Source organism: Mustelus asterias, chromosome 8 (assembly GCF_964213995.1).
Source record: "Mustelus asterias chromosome 8, sMusAst1.hap1.1, whole genome shotgun sequence".
Classification (NCBI taxonomy): domain Eukaryota; kingdom Metazoa; phylum Chordata; class Chondrichthyes; order Carcharhiniformes; family Triakidae; genus Mustelus; species Mustelus asterias.
Genome location: NC_135808.1, coordinates 78198503 through 78218991, shown reverse-complemented (window position 1 = coordinate 78218991; position 20489 = coordinate 78198503). Strand labels below are relative to the sequence as shown.

Here is a 20489-nt window from a genome sequence, read left to right as displayed (position 1 = left end):
CTGAGGAATTGCAAATGATGCTGAACATTGCGTAATCATCAGCAAACATCTCCACTTCTGACCTTGTGATGGAAGAAAGGTCACTGGTGAAGCAGCTGAAGATGGTTGGGCCTAGCTCATTCCCCTGAGGAACTCCTGCAGTAATATGAGGTGATTGACCTCCAGAAATCAAAGCCATCATCTTTTATGCTAGGTATGACTCCAGCCAGCAGATAGTTTTCTCCAAATTCACATTGACTCTAGTGCATGTTGTGCTCCAGATGTGGTCTCACCAGAGCCTTGTAGAATTGTAGCAGGTCTTCTTTATTATTGAACTCCAATCCCTTTACAGTAAAGTCCAATATGCCATTTGCCTTCTTAATTGCTTGCTGTACCTGCATACTAACTTTGTGTTTCTTTGATGTATTACACCCAATTCCATGTGTCCTTATCTTGCATATTAACCTTTGGTGCAACACTGTTGTATAAGACCATAAGACATAGGAGCAGAATTAGCCCACTCGGCCCATCGAGTCTGCTCCGCCATTCAATCATGGTTGATATTTTTCTCATCTTCATTCTCCTGCCTTTTCCCCATAACTCCTGATCCCCTTATTAATCAAGAACCTATCTATCTCTGTCTTAAAGACACTCAATGATCTGGCCTCCACAGCCTTCTGCAGCAAAGAGTTCCACAGATTCATCACTCTCTGGCTGAAGAAATTCCTCCTCATCTCTGTTTTAAAGGATCGTCCTTTTAGCCTGAGGTTGTGCCCCCTGGTTCTAGTTTTTCCTACGAGTGGAAACATCCTCTCCACGTCCATTCTATCCAGGCCTCGCAGTATCCTGTAAGTTTTTCAATAAGATCCCCCTCATCCTTCTAAACTCCAACGAGTACAGACCCAGAGTCCTCAACCATTCCTCATACGACAAGCTCTTCATTCCAGGGATCATTCTTGTGAACCTCCTCTGGACCCTTTCCAAGGCCAGCACATCCTTTCTTAGACACGGGGCCCGAAACTGCTCACAATACTCCAAATGGGGTCTGACCAGAGCCTTATACAGCCTCAGAAGTACATCCCTGCTCTTGTATTCTAGTCCTCTCGACATGAATGCCAACATTGCATTTGCCTTCCTAACCGCTGACTGAACCTGCACGTTAACCTTAAAAGAATCTTGAAAAAAGACCCCCCAAGTCCCTTTGTGTTTCTGATTTCCTAAGCATTTTCCCATTTAGAAAATGTCTATGCCTCCATTCTTCCTTCCAAAGTGCATAACCTCATACTTTTCCAGATTGTATTCCATCTGCCACTTCTTTGCCCACTCTCCTAACCTGTCCAAGTCCTTCTGCAGCCCCCCTGCTTCCTCAATATTACCTGTCACTCTATATATCTTTGTATCATCTGCAAACTTAGCAACAGTGCCTTCAGTTCCTTCCTCCAAATTGTTAATGTATATTGTGAAAAGTTGTGGTCCCAGCACTGCCCCCTGAGGCACACCACTAGTCACCGGCTGCCATCCTGAAAAAGACCCCGTTATCCCCACTCTCTGCCTTCTACCTTCTGAATGTGTTTTGGAAATGCAAAAATACTTCATCTATTTGTTCCCTTTTACCTAGCCTACCAATTACGTCCTCAAAAAGCTCTAATAAATTTTTCAAACACCATTTCACTTCCATAAAACGATGTTAACTTTGTCTGATCATACTATGCTTTTCTAAGTGCATTGTTAAGACTTCCTTTCCCTGTCCCTGCCTCTAAGGCAGATATATTTACTTCAGCTACTCTCCTTTTTACCGGCATGTCTGCCCGAGGTTTGTATGAACCTGCCCGAGGCCAATGGAGAATGCCGTTCTCTGAGCCTCGCCCGCCTCCAGAATCGGGGCAGGCATGCCAGTAAAATTCCGACCTTAGTGTCGGGGGATTAGCAGGGTAAATACGTGGGGTTATGGGGATAGGACCTGGGTGGGATTGGTGTCAGTGCAGACTCTGGGCCGTATGGCTTCTTTCTGCACTGTAGGGATTCTAGGATTCTATGATTTGCATTTATATTCTTGAAGAGCTTTATCGCGTTCTAATTTTCCCTTTTTAATCAACTCTCTGGCCTTTTGCTGACTTCTAAAACACTCCCAATCCTCAAGCTGAGACTTGCAATACTTCACACAGATAAAACCCAAAACTAAGAAAAACATCCCTGCGACCTATTCCCGCCGCAACATGGCACAACTGGGATGTTACAGAGAGAAATTTAAACTAATTATCTCCAACATCAAACCACTGTTTTGCGTAAATGATTGGCTGAGGCATCTACCAACTCAGTAATTCCATGAAGAAGTCCAGAGAGGGCACACTTTTACCTCTGAACATATTAAATAAAAATTTTTTGCATTTAATTTGCAGTTACTTTCTAAGTCTGTTTACCAGCTTATCAAACTGGTTTTTTAAAATTTCCATCCTCAAACTAAAAGTTATACTCCAAAAACATATGAATCATAAAATTAGCTGTTTGTAACATAGGGCTATTTAGTAAAATGTCTTTCTTTTTAGAATATAGCAAAACTTCAATTTTCTTTTAATGTTTTTCCTTCTGAATGTTCTGGCTACTCAGTGGTTTGCATCTGCAAAGTTTCGGTAGCTCTCTAGTACCTCATCAAATAGCTGTTCTTCGTGTGTGAATTTCGACAAAATGTTTGACTGGTTCCCTACAAAGCAAGGACTTTGCTCCATCACAATCCTGTCCCATACACACATACAGAACTTTCAATAAAATATAAAGTTGATTACATATTTTGTTTTTAACAATTGTAATTATTTCTTTGGTCAGGGTTGTTAGGTTTGTGATACAATGCTGTTTTGGACTTGTTTCACTGCAGCGCACAGCTGTCACATAAGTTTGGACAAAAAGATAATTGCAATAACAGGTTCACATGCAAACTCCAAATAAAAAGTGACCTAAGTGCTCCAATTAAATACTTTAAGAAGTTTGAAATAGTGAATCTCGCTTTTACTTGTTGGATCTATGGTATTGCATGAATTTCGTTGATGGATGCTTTGAGAGATTCAGTGTGTGACCTATTTGTGTACAGGCTCAGCATGTGACAGAATGGGGTATTTATTCAGTCTTTGTAAAGTTTAATGGGTTGCAGATTCAAATTGCATGATTTGAACAGAAGTAGAACAGCATGCCTTATACTTTATTGGTGAGGATATTGGTGGTCTTGACTTGCATACCTTTTACTTCCTATTGAGTTAAATTTTCAGAATGAAAAAGATTGACTTCAGTTTTTGGATTGATGCAGGAACATGCTTATCCAGCTGATGAACTAATGCCTTTGACATGTCGTGGTCGTGTGCGTGGTCTGGAACCTAGCCGTGGTGATGTGGATGATGCGCTTGGCAAGTTAGTGTTTTGTTAAGTAATTTTCACTACCAATCTCAGCAACTGATCTTGCATAAACTGAAGGAAATGTGGCATGCAAGTCCAAAGTTTAGATGAAGGCAGGATTTAACAGTTGATATATTTTGAATGCTGTAATTAATGAGTGATATTTTGGAAATACAGGAAGTCAAGCTGCTGACACTGAGATTTTTTTATTCATTCATGGGATGTGGGCACTGCTGGCTGGGCCAACATTTATTGCCCATCCCTAATTGTCCTTGAACTGAGTGACATTTCAGACATTTAAGAATCAACCACTTTTTTTTATTATTCATACATGGGACATGGGTGTTGCTGGCTGGTCAGCATTTATTGCCCATCCCTAGTTGCCTTTGGAGGGTAGTTGAGAGTCAACCACATTGGCTGTGGCTCTGGATCACATGTAGGCCAGACTAGGTAAGGATGGCAGATTTCCTTCCCTAAAGGACATTAGTATCCAGATGGATTTTTCCGACAATCGACAATGGTTTCATGGCCATCAGCTTTCCTAATTCCAGATTTATTTTTTATTGAATTCAAATTCCACCATCTGCCCTGGCGGGATTTGAACCCAGGTCCCCAGAACATTAACTGAGTTTCTGGGTTAATAGTCAAGTGATAATACCACTAGCCCATCGCCTCCCCCATTGCTGTGGACATGTAAGTCAAACCAGGTATGGAGGGCGGATTTTTCTTCCCTAAAGGGATATTAGTGAACCAGATGGATTTTTATGACAATTGACAATAGTTTCATGGTCATCGTTATAGACTTTTAATTCCAGATTTATATTGCATTCAAATTTCAACATAGGATTTAAACCCGGTTTCCCAGAGCATTACCTTGGATCTCTGGATTACGAGGCCAGTGACAATGCCACTATACCACTGCATTCCACATGAAGGTGTCAGATTTGAAGCTCCTTAGTGCACAATTTATATTCCTCCTTTTGCCAACTGACCTGCAGGAGTCTGACGATGCAAAGAGTACTCTTGAGTCGCGCAGTAGTTTATACTGCAACAAGCACTCTATGGCTATTAGTGGGATCCAAGCCTACTACCAGTACAACATGGTTTCTTCAGCAGGCACTTTAATATTCAACTATAACATCTAGCGAGCTCATTTTGCACAAAATTAATGGGATCTTAATTAAAATGTAACACATTTGACTGTGCATGTAGAATCTGAAAACAGTTATCATCCCAGTTACAATTGTCTTAAAATTCCCATTGAGACATGAAAGAGATGTAATTAATTTATATTGTTGGTGACCTAAAATATTTGACAGTTTTAAGTTTAAGCTTATTTATTAGTGTCACCAGTAGGCTTACATTAACACTGGAATAACAGAGGAAAGATTTTGTAAATTTATCCAGGTTTGTGCTGTTCCTTTCAGATTGACAGAGTAGGGATGAGGGCAGAAAGCGTTTAAATGGCCTTGCAGCAAGCTGGAACTTTGGTCGTAGGGCCATTTTAAACACTTGTCAGTGGTTTCTTCAGGATCGCAAGTAAGGCTGCTCAATGTCTGGTGCAACCAGATGGAACATACATGCTCTACCCATTTGTACCTGAATTTTGCTGGAGATTTGGAAATCATATTCCACAATTCTGTGAATTTTGCCATGAAAAACATAAACCTGTCGGCATGTAGATCTGTTCCACTGCTAGTCTGTATTAAAAGGTACAGTGTATGACCATTTTCCTAGTGATTTTTATATAACTGGAAGGCTGCCAACAGAATTTTTAAAATATACAAAAATGGGTTCGAACGATATTGGGTTCAACGTGTGTGCATGCAGTTGTGTGTATCTAAAACTGTCCTGTTCCATCTTGGATCAACCGTAATTACTTTTTTTTCCAGGTTTTCTTTGACATTAGTTGACACATTGGACACCCTTGCAGTAAGTGAAAGCTACTTTGCTCAAATTTCAACTGTACTGAAGGACAAACAGTTAGAAATTATTAAACCATACGCTTTTGTGTTGTAGCTGCTGAATCAAATAGAAGAATTTGAAGTTGCAGTGCAAAAGGTTATAAATGATGTTCACTTGGATAATGATATTGTAGTCTCAGTCTTTGAGACCAATATTAGGGTGCTTGGGTAAGTTTTAAGGAAGATATAATTGAAATTTATTTTGTTCATAGAACTCTGCATATTTAGAAAGCACCATGAAAGCAAATTGTGTAAAAGTAATAGTAAAACAAACCTTAGATAATAATGCAAAAACTAGAATTGAATTGATGAAAAAAAAGCCAAGTAAACATTTTATCCACTAGGGGTTTGCTGGGAGGCCACACTATGGCTCTGACACTGAAAGACCAAGGTGATCAGATGCAGTGGTATAATGATGAGCTTCTCGACATGGCAAAGGAACTTGGGTACAGGTTACTGCCTGCATTCAACACTACCAGCGGACTCCCCTACCCCAGGGTGAGTAATGAACTTTATGTAATGTAACAATATATAAATAGTAGGTAATCCTCCAAAGGCACACAGCTTTCGGTTAAAACAGGACTAGATGGTGGGGGATTGTTGGATCAAGGCTGAGGGGTGACTCTGATGATAGTGACCAGATGTGGGTAGAATATTTGTGGTGGGTAGGATAATGGGGAAGTGAGGACCGAGAAATGGAGACAGGACAGAAGGGTAGAATGGGATGACGGCAACAATTCAGGGGAGACGCAGGAAAGGGAGAACAAAAAAGAGAGGATTCCTCTCTGATATTTCTAACAGAAAAAAATTGTTTCCTTCAACGAGGAAGCTGAAATTAAAAGAAAATGTGAATGCAGCCCTAAGTGTGTTGGTGCTTATGAATATGCGATGTAGGAGTAAGCCACTCAGCCCCTCAAGTCTGTCATGCTATTCAATAAGATCATGGCAGATCTGATTGTAAATTCAACCCCACATTCCTGCCTACACTTGATAACCTTGTTAATCAAGAGGCTATCTAGCTCTGCCTTAAAAATATTTAAAGCTTTGGAGTTGACTGCAGGTAGGAATGTTGTACAACTGGCTGAGGCTGAGATACTGCCTGTTGCTGTTAATGTTTCAAGAGGGTGGTTTTGCCACTGTGTACAATGCAGGTCCGATTCACCATTAGAATAGACTTGTAAGCTGTACTACGGAAGTCCTGAAAGCAGCCTAAATTCAAGGAGAGGGATTGGAAGAGGAGGTGGATAGTGGGCCAGCATAGGCTGTGGGCAGGGATTCCAGGTTATCTGTAGCTTCCAAAAATATTTTCACTGGTGAGAAAAATGCTTCACTTTGCATGGGTCTGCTGCTTGACTTTTCATTCAACACCAGTCCTGGGGAAATAGAACTGCAGTTTGTCACAAACTAGCAGTGTTGCAGTCAACGGCACATGCAAGAGACGTTAGGCCATAACACTGCATTATCGGAGGGAGCTTAAATATTCTGCTAACACTGAGGTGGCATTGGAAAAAAATCTCTCCATGTATTAAAATGTACTTAAATTTTCTGTTTTTAGAACATTTAAATGTTAGAATGTAACCGGTGACAACTTTGTATTGGATGTAATGTGACCATGGTAACAAGCTGTAAGAGTCAACTGACCCAGTAAACCATGGAACCAATTTGAGAATGATGTAATGGTCAGCTGACTCACTATAAATAAGAGCCTGTTGAAAATTGTGGGGAACTTGGAGTGGCCTAGGGTGAGGCCCCAAATTTGGAGTAATGAAGTTTCTTTATTAAACCCGTTCTTTGATTTATAAGTTGGAGTAAGTTTTGTTATATTTTTTATTGTCTGCATTTGAAGCATTCCTTCTGAAGAAGCACTGGTAGCAGAGGATGGTTGTCTTAAATAATTTTGAAAAAAAGTAAAGGGAATCTGTTAGAATGTAAACGGTGACAACTTTGTTTTAGATGTAATGTGACCAATGCTAACAAGCTGTAAGGGTCAGCTGACCCAGTAAACCATGGAACCAATGATGTGATAGTCAGCTGGCCATTTTTATTTGTAGTCTGCATTTGAAGAGTTCCTTCTGAAAAAACATCAAAACCATTTTGAATCACTTCAATGCATGTTTGTTAAGGTTACTGGAAAGTTACTCAATGGTGTTGGTATGTGGATGCACCCAGAATAATAGTGACAGAGTGTATGCAGCCACTGTTCTTTGAACTAACATTACATGGCTGTTATAACATTGTAAGCAACACAATCACAGTGCTACCTGCAGGTATAATTTGGTGCTGCATCTAAACATCGTCACTTGAAGTTAATTTTCTCATAGACAATATCTAACATAGGATTTTTCAATACATTTTGAAGTTGAGTATTACAATCTCTCATTTTTATTATATAATGTAATAACTTCTGTCAAGTTTTTGACTAGAATGCATTGTTTTATGATGAACTGTAAAAACAATTTATCATCAGTGTTGAATCTAATGGGACTGGCCCATTGGAATAATTATTTGTAAAATAATTATCAATTCTGGAGGTTCTTTATGTACAGTGCTGTATTTTTATTTTCTTTTGCACCTGATTTTAAAAACAAGTTTTGAAATACAGGTCAATCTGAAATATGGGTTGAGGCGACCAGAAGCCAAAACAGGTACAGAGACGGACACCTGTACAGCCTGCGCAGGGACTCTTATTCTGGAGTTTGCAGCTCTTAGCAGACTTTCTGGAGATCCAATTTTTGAGGTGGGTGGTACTATGCCATTGATAGAAAGAAATTAGTACTGTTCAGAATCTGTATAGAATAAATCTAGAGTTGGATGCACTAAATTCAAATGCAAATAAACTCTGTTCCATTATTAATGTTTCACTATCCCAAAGCACAGGTGATGATTCAGCTCATGATGCCTGTGCCAACTCTGTGAAAGGACTATCCACAATCACTTTTTCCTGCATTTTTCCAAAGCTCTTCGATGTTGTCTTTTTCAACTATTTATTTCGCTTTCTTTAATGCCATTAATGGATCCCAATCGATCCTGTCCATATCATTGTTTCTGACAGAGCATTCCAAATGATAATCATCTGAAAATGACAAAAACATAGCCAAGTTATGCTGTTTGCCCTTTGATAATGGTCTGAAATTTGTACTCCCTAACTTAAACCAGTGGAAATTGTTTTTTTCTCCCTATTTACCTTATTGAAGCTCCTTGTCACTTTGAAAACCTCGTTTAGATCTCATCTTAACCTTCTTAGCTTCAGAAAAAGAGTTTTTCCTCATAACTAACAATAGTCTGGTATCATAATGATGCACTCTCTCCATAGCACTTGAGTAGGTTACCCAAAACTCAATACATTAATCTAACCAATGATTTGTAAACCGGTTAAAGGTCAGAATTGAAACTAAAATGATTTGTATAAATGTACATGCTCAAAACATATGTTTAGGTTCTAATGTTAATAATGTCTTTGTTCTGTTTAATAAAGGTGCCAGAAATCTCAAAATATAGAAGAATCATAGAATATTACAATACAGAAGGAAACTATTTGACTCTGATTCATTTGAAAGGCAATTCAGTTAGTCCCCACTGCATGGTGTCTGAAGCATATCATATCCCTACAATGCTTTCTCAAAGTATTTGTCCATTCCCTCTTTGATGTCCATTCCCCTTGTGACGTGTGCTGTAAATCTATATACTCTGCCCTATCAGTCATTGGATTTCAAATGCTAACCAGTTGTTGCGTATAAGGTTCTTTCCTCATTACATCTGATTCTTTTACCATTCACCTTGCATCTATGCTCTCTCGTAATCGACACTTCAGCCGCTGGCAACAGGCACTCTGTATCCTAACAAAACTATTTGTGGGTTTAAGCACTTCTTTCATATCTTTTCTGAACCTCCTGTGCCCTAAGGAGATCAACCCTGGCTTCTCCAGTCTATCGATGTTACCTCTTTCCTGGAACCATTCCAATAAATCTCTGCTGCACCCTATTAATGCCTTTATGACCTTCCTTAAGCATGGAGCCCAGAGTGGGCTTAATATTCAGCTGAAGCCAAACTAGTGTTTTTTTCTAGGTTTGGTATAACTTTCTGGCTTTTGTACTCTTGTAGCTCTGTTTATAAAGCCCAAGACCCCATATGCTTTATTAACTGCTTTTTAAACATGTGCTACCACCTTCAAAGATTTGTGCCCCAACATCTGCCCAATCTCTGCTTTTACAGCCTAATTGTACCATTTAGTTTTAATTGCTTCTCCTTATTCCACTTACCAGCATGTATGGCTTCATACTTGCCTGTGATTAATTTCATCTGCCATGTGTCCTCCTATTTCACTAGCTTGACTATGTCCTCCTAAAGTCTATTCCTACCTTCCTCTTGACCCTATTTTCAAGTTTTATGTCATCTGCAAATTTCAAAAATGTGCACAAGTCCATCAAAGATAGTTTAAATTTATTAAAATTTGTCCAGATACCTGGGGAGACTGATCTTGGTTTTAAGCATTTGATTTTTTACCTTAATGAGAAAAGTAATGATTCTTTCTAAACAAATTGCCACGTTCTTGAAAAGCATCTTGTGACATCAAAGGTTTCTGTAAGTGCAGGCTCTTATTTGATGAGCGAATGCCCTTGGTAAAGGTTTAAACATGATAAACAGCCACATTGACAAAGTATCAAAAGAAATACCGACATCTGTGGAGTCACACTTGAGTAGGGTAGTTTGGGGTTACTGACACCAGTGGAGTCACATTTTCAACCAGTTACCAAGGTCTGTTTGCACCTGTGGAGTCGCACAGGAGCAAGAATCAGTGTCTTCAAGAGAGGAAAAATTAATTGGGTGTGGGGTTGAGAGGGTGGAGTGGTCGCTTTTGTATCTATTGCAAGAAAGAGCAGTGAATACATTTCACATACACATGAACGTTGCTTTTCACTTGTCCATATATACTTGTAATGCCTCTCGTTTGAAGGACGTAATATCAAAAATCTAAATGTCACTTTCCGGAGTGAAGTGTTTTCAAACGTTTTGATTCTTAAAGGGTTGGGAAATCAATAACTCACTCCACACTTCAAAGTGTCCTTGAGTCAGATAGTGACAATAAGGTTGAAGAACTGCATTTGTGAATATGTCACTATCCTTGAAATGAGTCAAGCATCAGGAAGAATAGAAAAGTATATCCACAGCCCCCTCAACCCTGCAGCATTCAAATTGACAAATCTAGCAGACTATATACTACCCATGTTTAGTTACAGAATATACATTCGGGTCATGTGATATCAATTTGAGAAGGCAGTAAACAAGATTGATCTTGACCCATTTAAGACAAAATGTAGATTTATTATGCTTAATGCTCTTACCATGCTTGCAATGGGAATGGTACACAGATACATATACTTTAGAATTGATGATGCTGCATATAATATGGGAATGTATGAATCAGGAATATTTCAATTACTTATATGCTCCATGTTTGACATATATTGGAATCTACAAGCTATTTCTACCATGTCTGAGTCCAGAGAGTCTGGAGTTCAACATGTGAAGTTTCCATTTATTCATGGATTCGTATGTTTTTGTAGATCGAGTTGGGAAACAGAAAATATACTACAGGTACCCCAAATCAGGTGCAGATTGGATAGATAGTATTTAACTGTCTTATACAACCTATTTTACTTGATTATTTAACAAGCTGCTCTTTCTTCTTATACAGAAACATGCACGGAAAGCCCTAGACTTCCTGTGGGAAAAGAGACAGCGCAACAGCAACTTGGTGGGAACAACCATCAATATCCACACTGGAGACTGGGTTCGCAGGGGTGAGATGGATTCCTTTGCTTCTGCTGTCTGATTTCCCCCGTCTGTTCAAACTCAACTGTGCACAGCGCTGGAGATACAATACTGTGGTAGATTTATCACTGTGGTTAATTGTATTGTGCTTTTGGGGGTCATTGTTCAAGATTCTCTTAAAGTTTAAGTGCAGGTTCAGTCGGCAGTTAGGAAGGCAAATGCAATGTTAGCATTCATGTCGAGAGGGTTAGAAAGAAGAGCAGGGATGTACTTCTGAGGCTGTATAAGGCACTGGTCAGACCCCATTTGGAGTATTGTGAGCAGTTTTGGGTCCCATATCTAAGGATGTGCTGGCCTTGGAAAGGGCCCAGAGGAGGTTCACAAGAATGATTCCTGGAATGAAGAGCTTGTTATATGAGGAACAGCTGAGGACTCTGGGTCTGTACTCATTGGGAGTTTAGAAGGTTGAGGGGGGATCTTATTGAAACTTACAGGATACGGCTAGGCCTGGATAGAGTGGACGTGGAGAGAATGTTTCCACTAGTAGGAAAAACTAGAACCAGAGGGCACAACTTCAGGCTAAAGGGACGATCCTTTAAAACAGAGATGAGGAGGAATTTCTTCAGCCAGAGAGTGGTGAACCTATGGAACTCTTTGCCGCAGAAGGCTGTGGAGGCCAGATCATTGAGTGTCTTTAAGACAGATATAGATAGGTTCTTGATTAATAAGGGGGTCAGGGGTTATGGGGAAAAGGCAGGAGAATGGAGATGAGAAAAATATCAGCCATGATTGAATGGCAGAGCAGACTCGATGGGCCGAATGGCCTAATTCTGCTCCTGTGTCTTATGGTCTTTTCCATTGTATCTTTATTGTGTTATTCTTGGCCCTATGGATATAGCAATTTTTTAAGCTTTGAAATAGTTCATCATATTTTCTGAGTAACATGAGCAAAAGATATGTTCTCCACTTTTCAATGAATATTTTGTAGTGCAGCTCATGATGGACAAATAACATTTTTAAATTCAGAGTACTAATGAATGAATGCATTGCATTTGAAATGTATATTTACTTCGGCTCTGTAACAGAACAGGGCAGAGGGAGAGGGTGATATCATAGCATTGGTGCAGGAGAGGATACTATGTAATTTATGTAGGAGGAAGAAGTGTCACAGTAATGAAGTTGGAGGGGAAGTCACCATAGTATTGATGTGGGAGGAGGAGACAACATGCCTTAAAACACCATTGCATTATTTTTAGAATAGGAGGCATCACAACTTGGCGGAAGAAGAGCAGATGTATTACAGGTGTAAGGGGAGGAGCAGTCTTAGTACTGATCCAGGAAACCAAGATATAACATTCATATAGAAGATATTGTCATTGCACTAGTGTAATGTGCTCAAGGAGTATAAATTCTCAATTAATGAAAACTGAAATATAGAAACATTGAAAATAGGAGCAAGAGTAGGCCATTCAGCCCTTCAAGTCTGCTCCACCATTCATTATGATTATGGCTGACCATCCAACTCAATAGCCTGTTCCCGTCTTCCTCTCGTATCCTTTGATCCCTTTTGCCCCAAGAGCTATATCTAACTCCATTGTGAAAACATACAATATTTTGACCTCAACTACTTTGTGGTAGAGAGCTCCACAGGCTTACCACTCTCCTGGTGAAGAAGTTTCTCCTTATATCAGTCCTAAATGGTCTACCTCATGTCCTCAGAATGTGACCCCTGGTTCTGGACTCCCTCCACCATCGGGGACATCCTCCTTGTATCTACCCTATTTAATCCTATTAGAATTTTATAGGTCTTTATGAGATTTCCCCCTCTGAACTCGCGTGAATATAACCTTAACCAGCTCAATCTCTTCTCGTATGTCAGTCCTACCATTCCAGGAACTAGTCTGGTAAACCTTTGCTGCAGTCTCTCTATAGCAAGAACATCTTTTCTCAGATAAGGAGACCAAAACTGCACACGGTATTCCAGGTATGATCTCACCCAGCCCTATATAATTGCAGCAAGAAGGCCAACATACTATTTATCTTCTCTACCACCTGCTGCATCTGCCTGCTTCCCTTCAGTGACTGGTGTCCAAGAGCTCTCGGGTCTCCTTACACATTCCCATCTCTCAACTTGTAGCCATTAAGGTAATAATCTGCCTTCCTCCTTTTGCTACCAAATTGGGTAACCTCTCTTTTATCCACATTGTGCTGCATCTGTCATGCATTTGTCCACTCATCCAGCTTGTCTAAATCACACTGAAGCATTTCTGCATCCTCCACACAACTTACTGTCTCATCCAACTTTGTGTCATCTGCAAATTTGGAGACATTACATTTAGCTCCCTCATCTAAACCATGAATATAGTGAATAGCTGGAGTTCCAGTACCGATCCATGTGTTACCCATTAGTCACTGCCTGCCATTCAGAAAAATACCTGTTTATTCCTACTCTGTTTCCTGTCTGCCAACCAATTGTTGTATGGTACTCTCAGGGTTACTGCACAATTCATCTAATTTTAAATGTAGAGCTGATTTGGTCTGAAGTTAAAATTGCTTGCATTATTCCTAATGGCCCACCTTGTTTCCATTTGGCATTGGACCTGTTTGTTTACAAATATATTTATTGGAATGTGGTAACCAGAGTGCAATGTGATTCTGAAGACTTTACAGCACAACTTCCAAAACGGAGGATCATGACCCCCCGAGGCAAGGTTTCGGTGTTGCGGACTCTAAGGTAGCAATAGTTGCCATGGAGCTCAGAGTGACTTCTGATAGCTGCAATCCCCTTTCACTTCTCTTTTTGTCTTATTGGTGGGTGTAGCCGAATGGATTGCTCCCTTTGACCCATTTGCTGCTGCAAAAAAAGCTTCTAACAAAAGTGGGTGTTTGTTTTGTTTGTAGAAAGCCTATTTCAAGAGTAATCAGGATCAAAATGCATCAATAATCATAATGCATCGATAATCAGGGTCGTGCCGCATCAGTAATCAGGGTCGTACCACATCAATAATCAGGGTCGTACCACATCAGTAATCAGGGTCGTACCGCATCAGTAATCAGGGTCGTACCGCATCAGTAATCAGGGTCGTACCGCATCAGTAATCAGGGTCGTACCGCATCAGTAATCAGGGTCGTACCGCATCGGTAATCAGGGTCGTACCATATCAGTAATCAGGGTCGTATCGCATCAGTAATCGGTCGTACCGCATCGGTAATCAGCGTCGTACCACATCAATAATCAGCGTCGTGCCGCATCAATAATCAGGGTCGTACCACATCAATAATCAGGGTCGTACCATATCAGTAATCAGGGTCGTACCATATCAGTAATCAGGGTCGTACCGCATCAGTAATCAGGGTCGTACCACATCAATAATCAGCGTCGTACCACATCAATAATCAGCGTCGTACCACATCAATAATCAGGGTCGTGCCGCATCAATAATCAGGGTCGTACCACATCAATAATCAGCGTCGTACCACATCAATAATCAGGGTCGTGCCGCATCAATAATCAGGGTCGTACCACATCAATAATCAGGGTCGTACCACATCAATAATCAGGGTCGTACCACATCAATAATCAGGGTCGTACCGCATCAATAATCAGGGTCGTGCCGCATCAATAATCAGGGTCGTACCACATCAATAATCAGGGTCGTACCACATCAATAATCAGGGTCGTACCACATCAATAATCAGGGTCGTGCCGCATCAGTAATCGGTCGTACCGCATCGGTAATCAGCGTCGTACCACATCAATAATCAGGGTCGTACCACATCAATAATCAGGGTCGTACCATATCAGTAATCAGGGTCGTACCATATCAGTAATCAGGGTCGTACCGCATCAGTAATCAGGGTCGTACCGCATCGGTAATCAGGGTCGTACCACATCAATAATCAGCGTCGTACCACATCAATAATCAGGGTCGTGCCGCATCAATAATCAGGGTCGTACCACATCAATAATCAGGGTCGTACCACATCAATAATCGGGGTCGTACCACATCAATAATCGGGGTCGTACCATATCAGTAATCAGGGTCGTACCGCATCAGTAATCAGGGTCGTACCGCATCAGTAATCAGGGTCGTACCGCATCAATAATCAGGGTCGTACCACATCAATAATCAGGGTCGTACCACATCAATAATCAGGGTCGTACCACATCAATAATCAGGGTCGTACCACATCAATAATCAGGGTCGTACCACATCAATAATCAGCGTCGTACCACATCAATAATCAGCGTCGTACCACATCAATAATCAGGGTCGTACCACATCAATAATCAGGGTCGTACCACATCAATAATCAGGGTCGTACCACATCAATAATCAGAATCCAAACACACTAACCCGTACACTTTTACATTAATCAATGACCTATTGCATCAATGATATGGATCCTTCTACTTTAATTTGAGTCCTGAGGCATTAATAAGCAGGATCCATGTACATTAATAATGAGGTTCCTTTTATATTCAAGAAGTGGCAAGTAGTGATATGGGGGTCTTTCTCGGGTTGGAGGGCAGTTACAGTGGAGTGCCACAGGGATCAGTGCTGGGACTGCAGTTCCTCGCAATATATATTAATGATTTGGGGAGAGGAACAGAGTGTACTGCGGCCACTTTTGCAGATGGTACAAAGGTGGGAGGCAAGACAGGTTGTAAGGACGATATAAATAGTTTAGAGAGAGATATTGGCAGGTTAAGTGAGTGGGCAGAAAATTGGCAATTGAAATTCAACGAAGGAAAATGTGAGATTGTTCATTGTGGAAGAAAGAATGAGAAGGCAGATTATTATTTAAATGGAGAGAGACTGCAGAAAGCTGTAGCACAAAGCCACTTGAGAGCCCTTGTTCATGAAACCCAGAAGGCTAGCATACAGGTGCAGAAGAAGGTAATAGGGAAGACAAATGGAATGCTGACTTTCATTTCAAGGGGGTTGGAGTATACAAGTAAAGAGGTGTTGTTGCAACTGTGCAAGGTACTAGTGAGGCCACATTTGGAATACTGTCTACAATTTTGGCGCTCTTATTTAAGGAAAAATATTATAATTGGAGGCAGAATAGAGGAAATTTGCTAGAATGATCCTGGGTATGGAGGGATTGCCATATGAGGAAAGATTAAATAGGTTGGGTCTGTACTCCTTGGAGTTCAGAAAAATGAGAGGTGATATGATTGAAACATACAAGATTATTAGGGGGTCAGACAAGATAAATGTTGGGAGGATATTTTCATTCATTGGAGAGTGGAGGACCAGAGAGCATAGTTACAGAAAGGGAAGGGGGGGGCGGGGGGGGGGTGCTCATTTAGACTGATTGGAGGAAGAATTTCTTCTCAAAGAATGGTGATTCTTTGGAATTCTTTACCTCAGAAAGCTGTGAGGTTGAGTCTTTAAACATTTTCAGGGCTGAGATCAATAGGTTTTTACTCAGTAGAAGAATTAATGGTTAGGGAAAGAAAGCAGGGAAGTGGATTCAGTGAGTGGAAGATCAGCTGTGATCTTATTAAATGGTGGAGCAGGCTTGAAGGGCTGAATGCCTACTCCTATTCCTATTTCTTACAATCTATGGTCATTGTAAGAACCTTCTGGATACTATTACATCAACTCCCCACCTACTGGACTCCTATTACCTCAGCCAAGAACTAAAGGAGTCTGAGGCATCATAATAGGGTCACACTGGTGAAAATCTTTGGGAAGCACTGCTCCGCAGGACTTAGTTTACCCCTCAATCATACTCTTGTAAAGCCTTAATAATTATTCCTTCATCTTTATGTCTGCAGGAAGCTATAATCTTTCTCTTAATGAGAACTAAGTAGTAGTAGAATATTACATTTGTTATTTTTCAAGAGCTAATTAGTATTTTTGTACTTGAAACAAAATCTTTCCACGAACTTTCAATTTTTTTCCGGGGAAAATTGTATTCTTGCTTCAATGTTAAATCATCTGGAGAAATTGTTGTGATGTGCTACTGATCCAGATGGCAAGGGAATCTAACTAATGATGGGATAATTAATGCAGCCTTAATTAATGACCATATCTCAACCATTATTTTGGCTTCCTAATACTTTCTGGTTCAGTAATTTCTGGCAGACAGTTCCTTTATCATTCTCCACGGATCTCATCATTTACTGATTCAACAGGTTGCAGTTTCCATTTTTAAAAATGATTTTCCAGTGCCCACAAGTTTCTCTCTTTAATTAACATAAATGCCATTTTGGCTGATTGTGAACAGCTACTTCTATGTTCCCTAATATTGAGGCAATGTTAATTTCAAACATTTTGCTGAAATGAACAACCTGATCTGTTTAGGTTGTGATCATACTGTGCCTTTAAGAAATGTATTTGTTGTGTTTCTTGTGATGGGTATATTTACAATTCATCTCTGGTTTACCTGGTGACGAGTTGTCTGCAAACCAGGCAGCTCCATGCTGAGAATCGGAGCTAATGCATTTTTGTTTATTTTTGTTTTTTTCCCCTAGGGTTTCAGAGTAGGGTTTAATTACGTTGATTAACAAGAGACAGCCAGTGAATGGGCGGAGCTAAGCTTCCAGGGAAAAACTATTTCATTTTCTGCTTGGTCCCAAAAGAAGCCAGATGTCTCTCTCTGGAGGCTGCTGTTTCAGACCTGCTAAAAGACATAGGCCTCTCTCTTTCTCTCTCCAGGAGTAATTATAGGCTCTAGGATTGTATAAAGTAAAAAAAATACAGAAGCCTGTGTTGTTTGATTTTGAAGCGGAGTTTAAGTCTGAGGAATATTGCTTAACGTGGAACTAGTAGAGATAGGTTAGCAGTCAAGAATTGTATCTTGTCATGGTTAGGTATTTTAATTGGTGAAAGTTAAGCTAATGAATTCATTATAGTTAAACTATATGTTTAAATAAAGTTTGTTTTGATAATAGCTTCCTATTGTGTCAATAGAATCACACCTGGAATGAAACACCTTATCCTCACACTAATGCCAAAATAAAAAAATGTTGAGATTTAGTCTAATTTCATAATATACCTTGGAGTTTCTGATCTGGTCCCTAACGAGGTTGAAACATTCTCTTTATTCAGCATAACGTATTGTGGTCAATTTTGGCCTTTACTGACTCATTTTTTAAATCTTTGCAGATAGTGGAGTTGGAGCTGGGATTGATTCATATTATGAGTACCTCTTCAAAGCATACATTCTACTTGGTGATGATGGTTATTTACAGAGATTCAACACTGTAAGCTCTGCTTTCTTGGTTGACCTTAGTGTATCATATTGTTTCTTATCCAAAATAACATTTGTCAATTGTCTGATAGGCATAACCAATTTAATTGGAACAATAGCAAACTATTGCACACCGATAGAATACTTGAGTGTTAAATCTGTATAAAATACGGTCAAGACTAAAAGTACATTCACTGATGAATTTGAGTATTAACACTGGTCCATTTGGTCATTTCATGAGTTTGAACCGTTGTTCTAACTGAAAATAAATTAAATTTTCAGCATTTGCCCTTACTTAGGGTAGATCTTGAAAATTAGATATTTAAAACTGAATCAGCCCATGTTTACTAGGATGACTTAATTGTAAAAAATTTGTATATAATCCTTAAGAGAAGTTTGTTAATTTTCTGCTGTGAAGGGGTTGTCCAGTAGTTTAGAAGCAAAAAGCAATATTTCGTAGTCTTCTGTAACACTAAAGCCTAAAAGACTTTGTTTTGCATATTTAAAATACCTCATAACAGCTTTATGTTTTAGTTTGCTGAATTAGAAAGGAATGCACAGGTAAAGTATTCCAGCTAAATAGCCTCATTCTGGACATATACCAGAAGGGGGATCCAATGTAGTAACCTTTTTATTTTCTCTTTTAGCACTATGCTGCCATCATGAAGTATATAAGCCAGCCACCACTCTTGCTGGATGTTCACATACATAAACCAATGCTGAATGCACGAACATGGATGGATGCCTTGCTAGCATTTTTCCCAGGCCTTCAGGTGAAGTGATTTTCTTCCTTTTGATGATGAATTTTGAATCTTATATGTACTGCTGATTACATAATTAAAGTTAATAATTAATTTTAACACTGACATTTTTTGAGAGGGAAAATTAACTTAATGCCGAGTGTTCCTTAAACAGAAGCATAATCACGTTTCAGCAATGGAAGGATGATGAGAAACTTTTTCATAAAACCCGTGGTTAAGATCTGAAATACATTGGCTGAGAGTGTGATAGAGGCAGGCTCAATTGATTATTATCTGCAAAGAGAGACTGCAGTGATATGGGGAGGAGGCAGGAGAATGGCACGAGGTACATTGCTCTCGGTGAGCTAGTGCAGACATGATGGGCTGAATGGCCACTTCCTGTACTGTAATAATTCTGTGAAATCATCAGCTGTGGTGAAGACTCAAGATTAGTTTTATAAAATATTTTTCAAAAAGACTGATAAGACAGCTGTTATTGAAGATTGACTACAGTCTGCCTGCTGCAATTGAACTCAGTTGTGCATTATAGGAATTGATCAGAGTAGATCAGCTGCTTTAAATAACATTGAAGAGAAAATTAACTATTAGGTGATGTGAGATTGGCATTTGTAGATCCTGGAAGCAGATCACCTATTAATATTTTGTGAATGCTGTGGAGAAAGCCAAAAGGACAAAGCATTGAGAAATAACTTCCCCAAAAATAAATCCTGGTGTCAAACGAATGTACTAGCTAAAGGCTTTAAAAATAAATTTGTCAGTAATCTTACTAATTGTTTGTTCAATGGGGTAGGTCTCACCTGTTCCATAAAGGACTAATATCAAGCACAAACGTAACCTTGAATTTTTTAAAATCTAGACATTAATTTAAAAACTCTTTATTGATAAGATTGTTTGTTGTATGATTCATGTAATATTGATTAAATTAACCTCAAAATAAAATCCATCAGGTAAACAGCAATGGTAGGTGAAATTCTATCAGGTGATCTTTGACCAATGCAGTTTTTGAGCCCCAAAGGCCGTTCGTTACGTGGAATTGGAGTAAGAAAGGCTTCACATTTACAGATACCCATGAAAAATGATGGGAAAACAATATTTCCCAGAATAAACTGATTTCTGTCAGGCTGCTGTTTAGGTAATGTGCTTGCTCTAAGGAGGTAGAAAACTTCGAGAGGCAGCTATTGTCACACCCAGGATTTGAAAAGAATCAGGTGAATTCTTGTGATCAACTTGGTTATATGTTTTATCTGGAAAATCTGATCTTTGTGGCAGTAATGAGAAACTCAGTATATTTTCAGTGGTTTCTTCTTAGCCTTATATGGATATTTTAGTCTGTTGTTGACACTTGTGTTCTGAAAGTGTCTTCAATTACATTTTAACATGGTGTTCAGGCAACTCGAGCACTACTCCTTGTGTATAGTATTAT

At 39.6% G+C, this 20489-nt stretch overlaps 1 protein-coding gene across 1 annotated transcript in view; it reads left to right on the top strand.

Annotated features, from left to right (window-relative positions):
* Positions 1-20489, top strand: part of edem3 (ER degradation enhancer, mannosidase alpha-like 3) — a 76471-nt gene that overhangs the window by 33291 nt on the left and 22691 nt on the right. Inside the window, exons 3-10 of the mRNA XM_078218312.1 lie at positions 3278-3378; positions 5256-5295; positions 5383-5495; positions 5672-5825; positions 7930-8064; positions 11023-11128; positions 18221-18318; positions 18953-19078. Of these exons, the coding sequence (XP_078074438.1) occupies positions 3278-3378; positions 5256-5295; positions 5383-5495; positions 5672-5825; positions 7930-8064; positions 11023-11128; positions 18221-18318; positions 18953-19078 (873 nt within the window). The remainder of the gene's footprint in view (positions 1-3277; positions 3379-5255; positions 5296-5382; positions 5496-5671; positions 5826-7929; positions 8065-11022; positions 11129-18220; positions 18319-18952; positions 19079-20489) is intronic.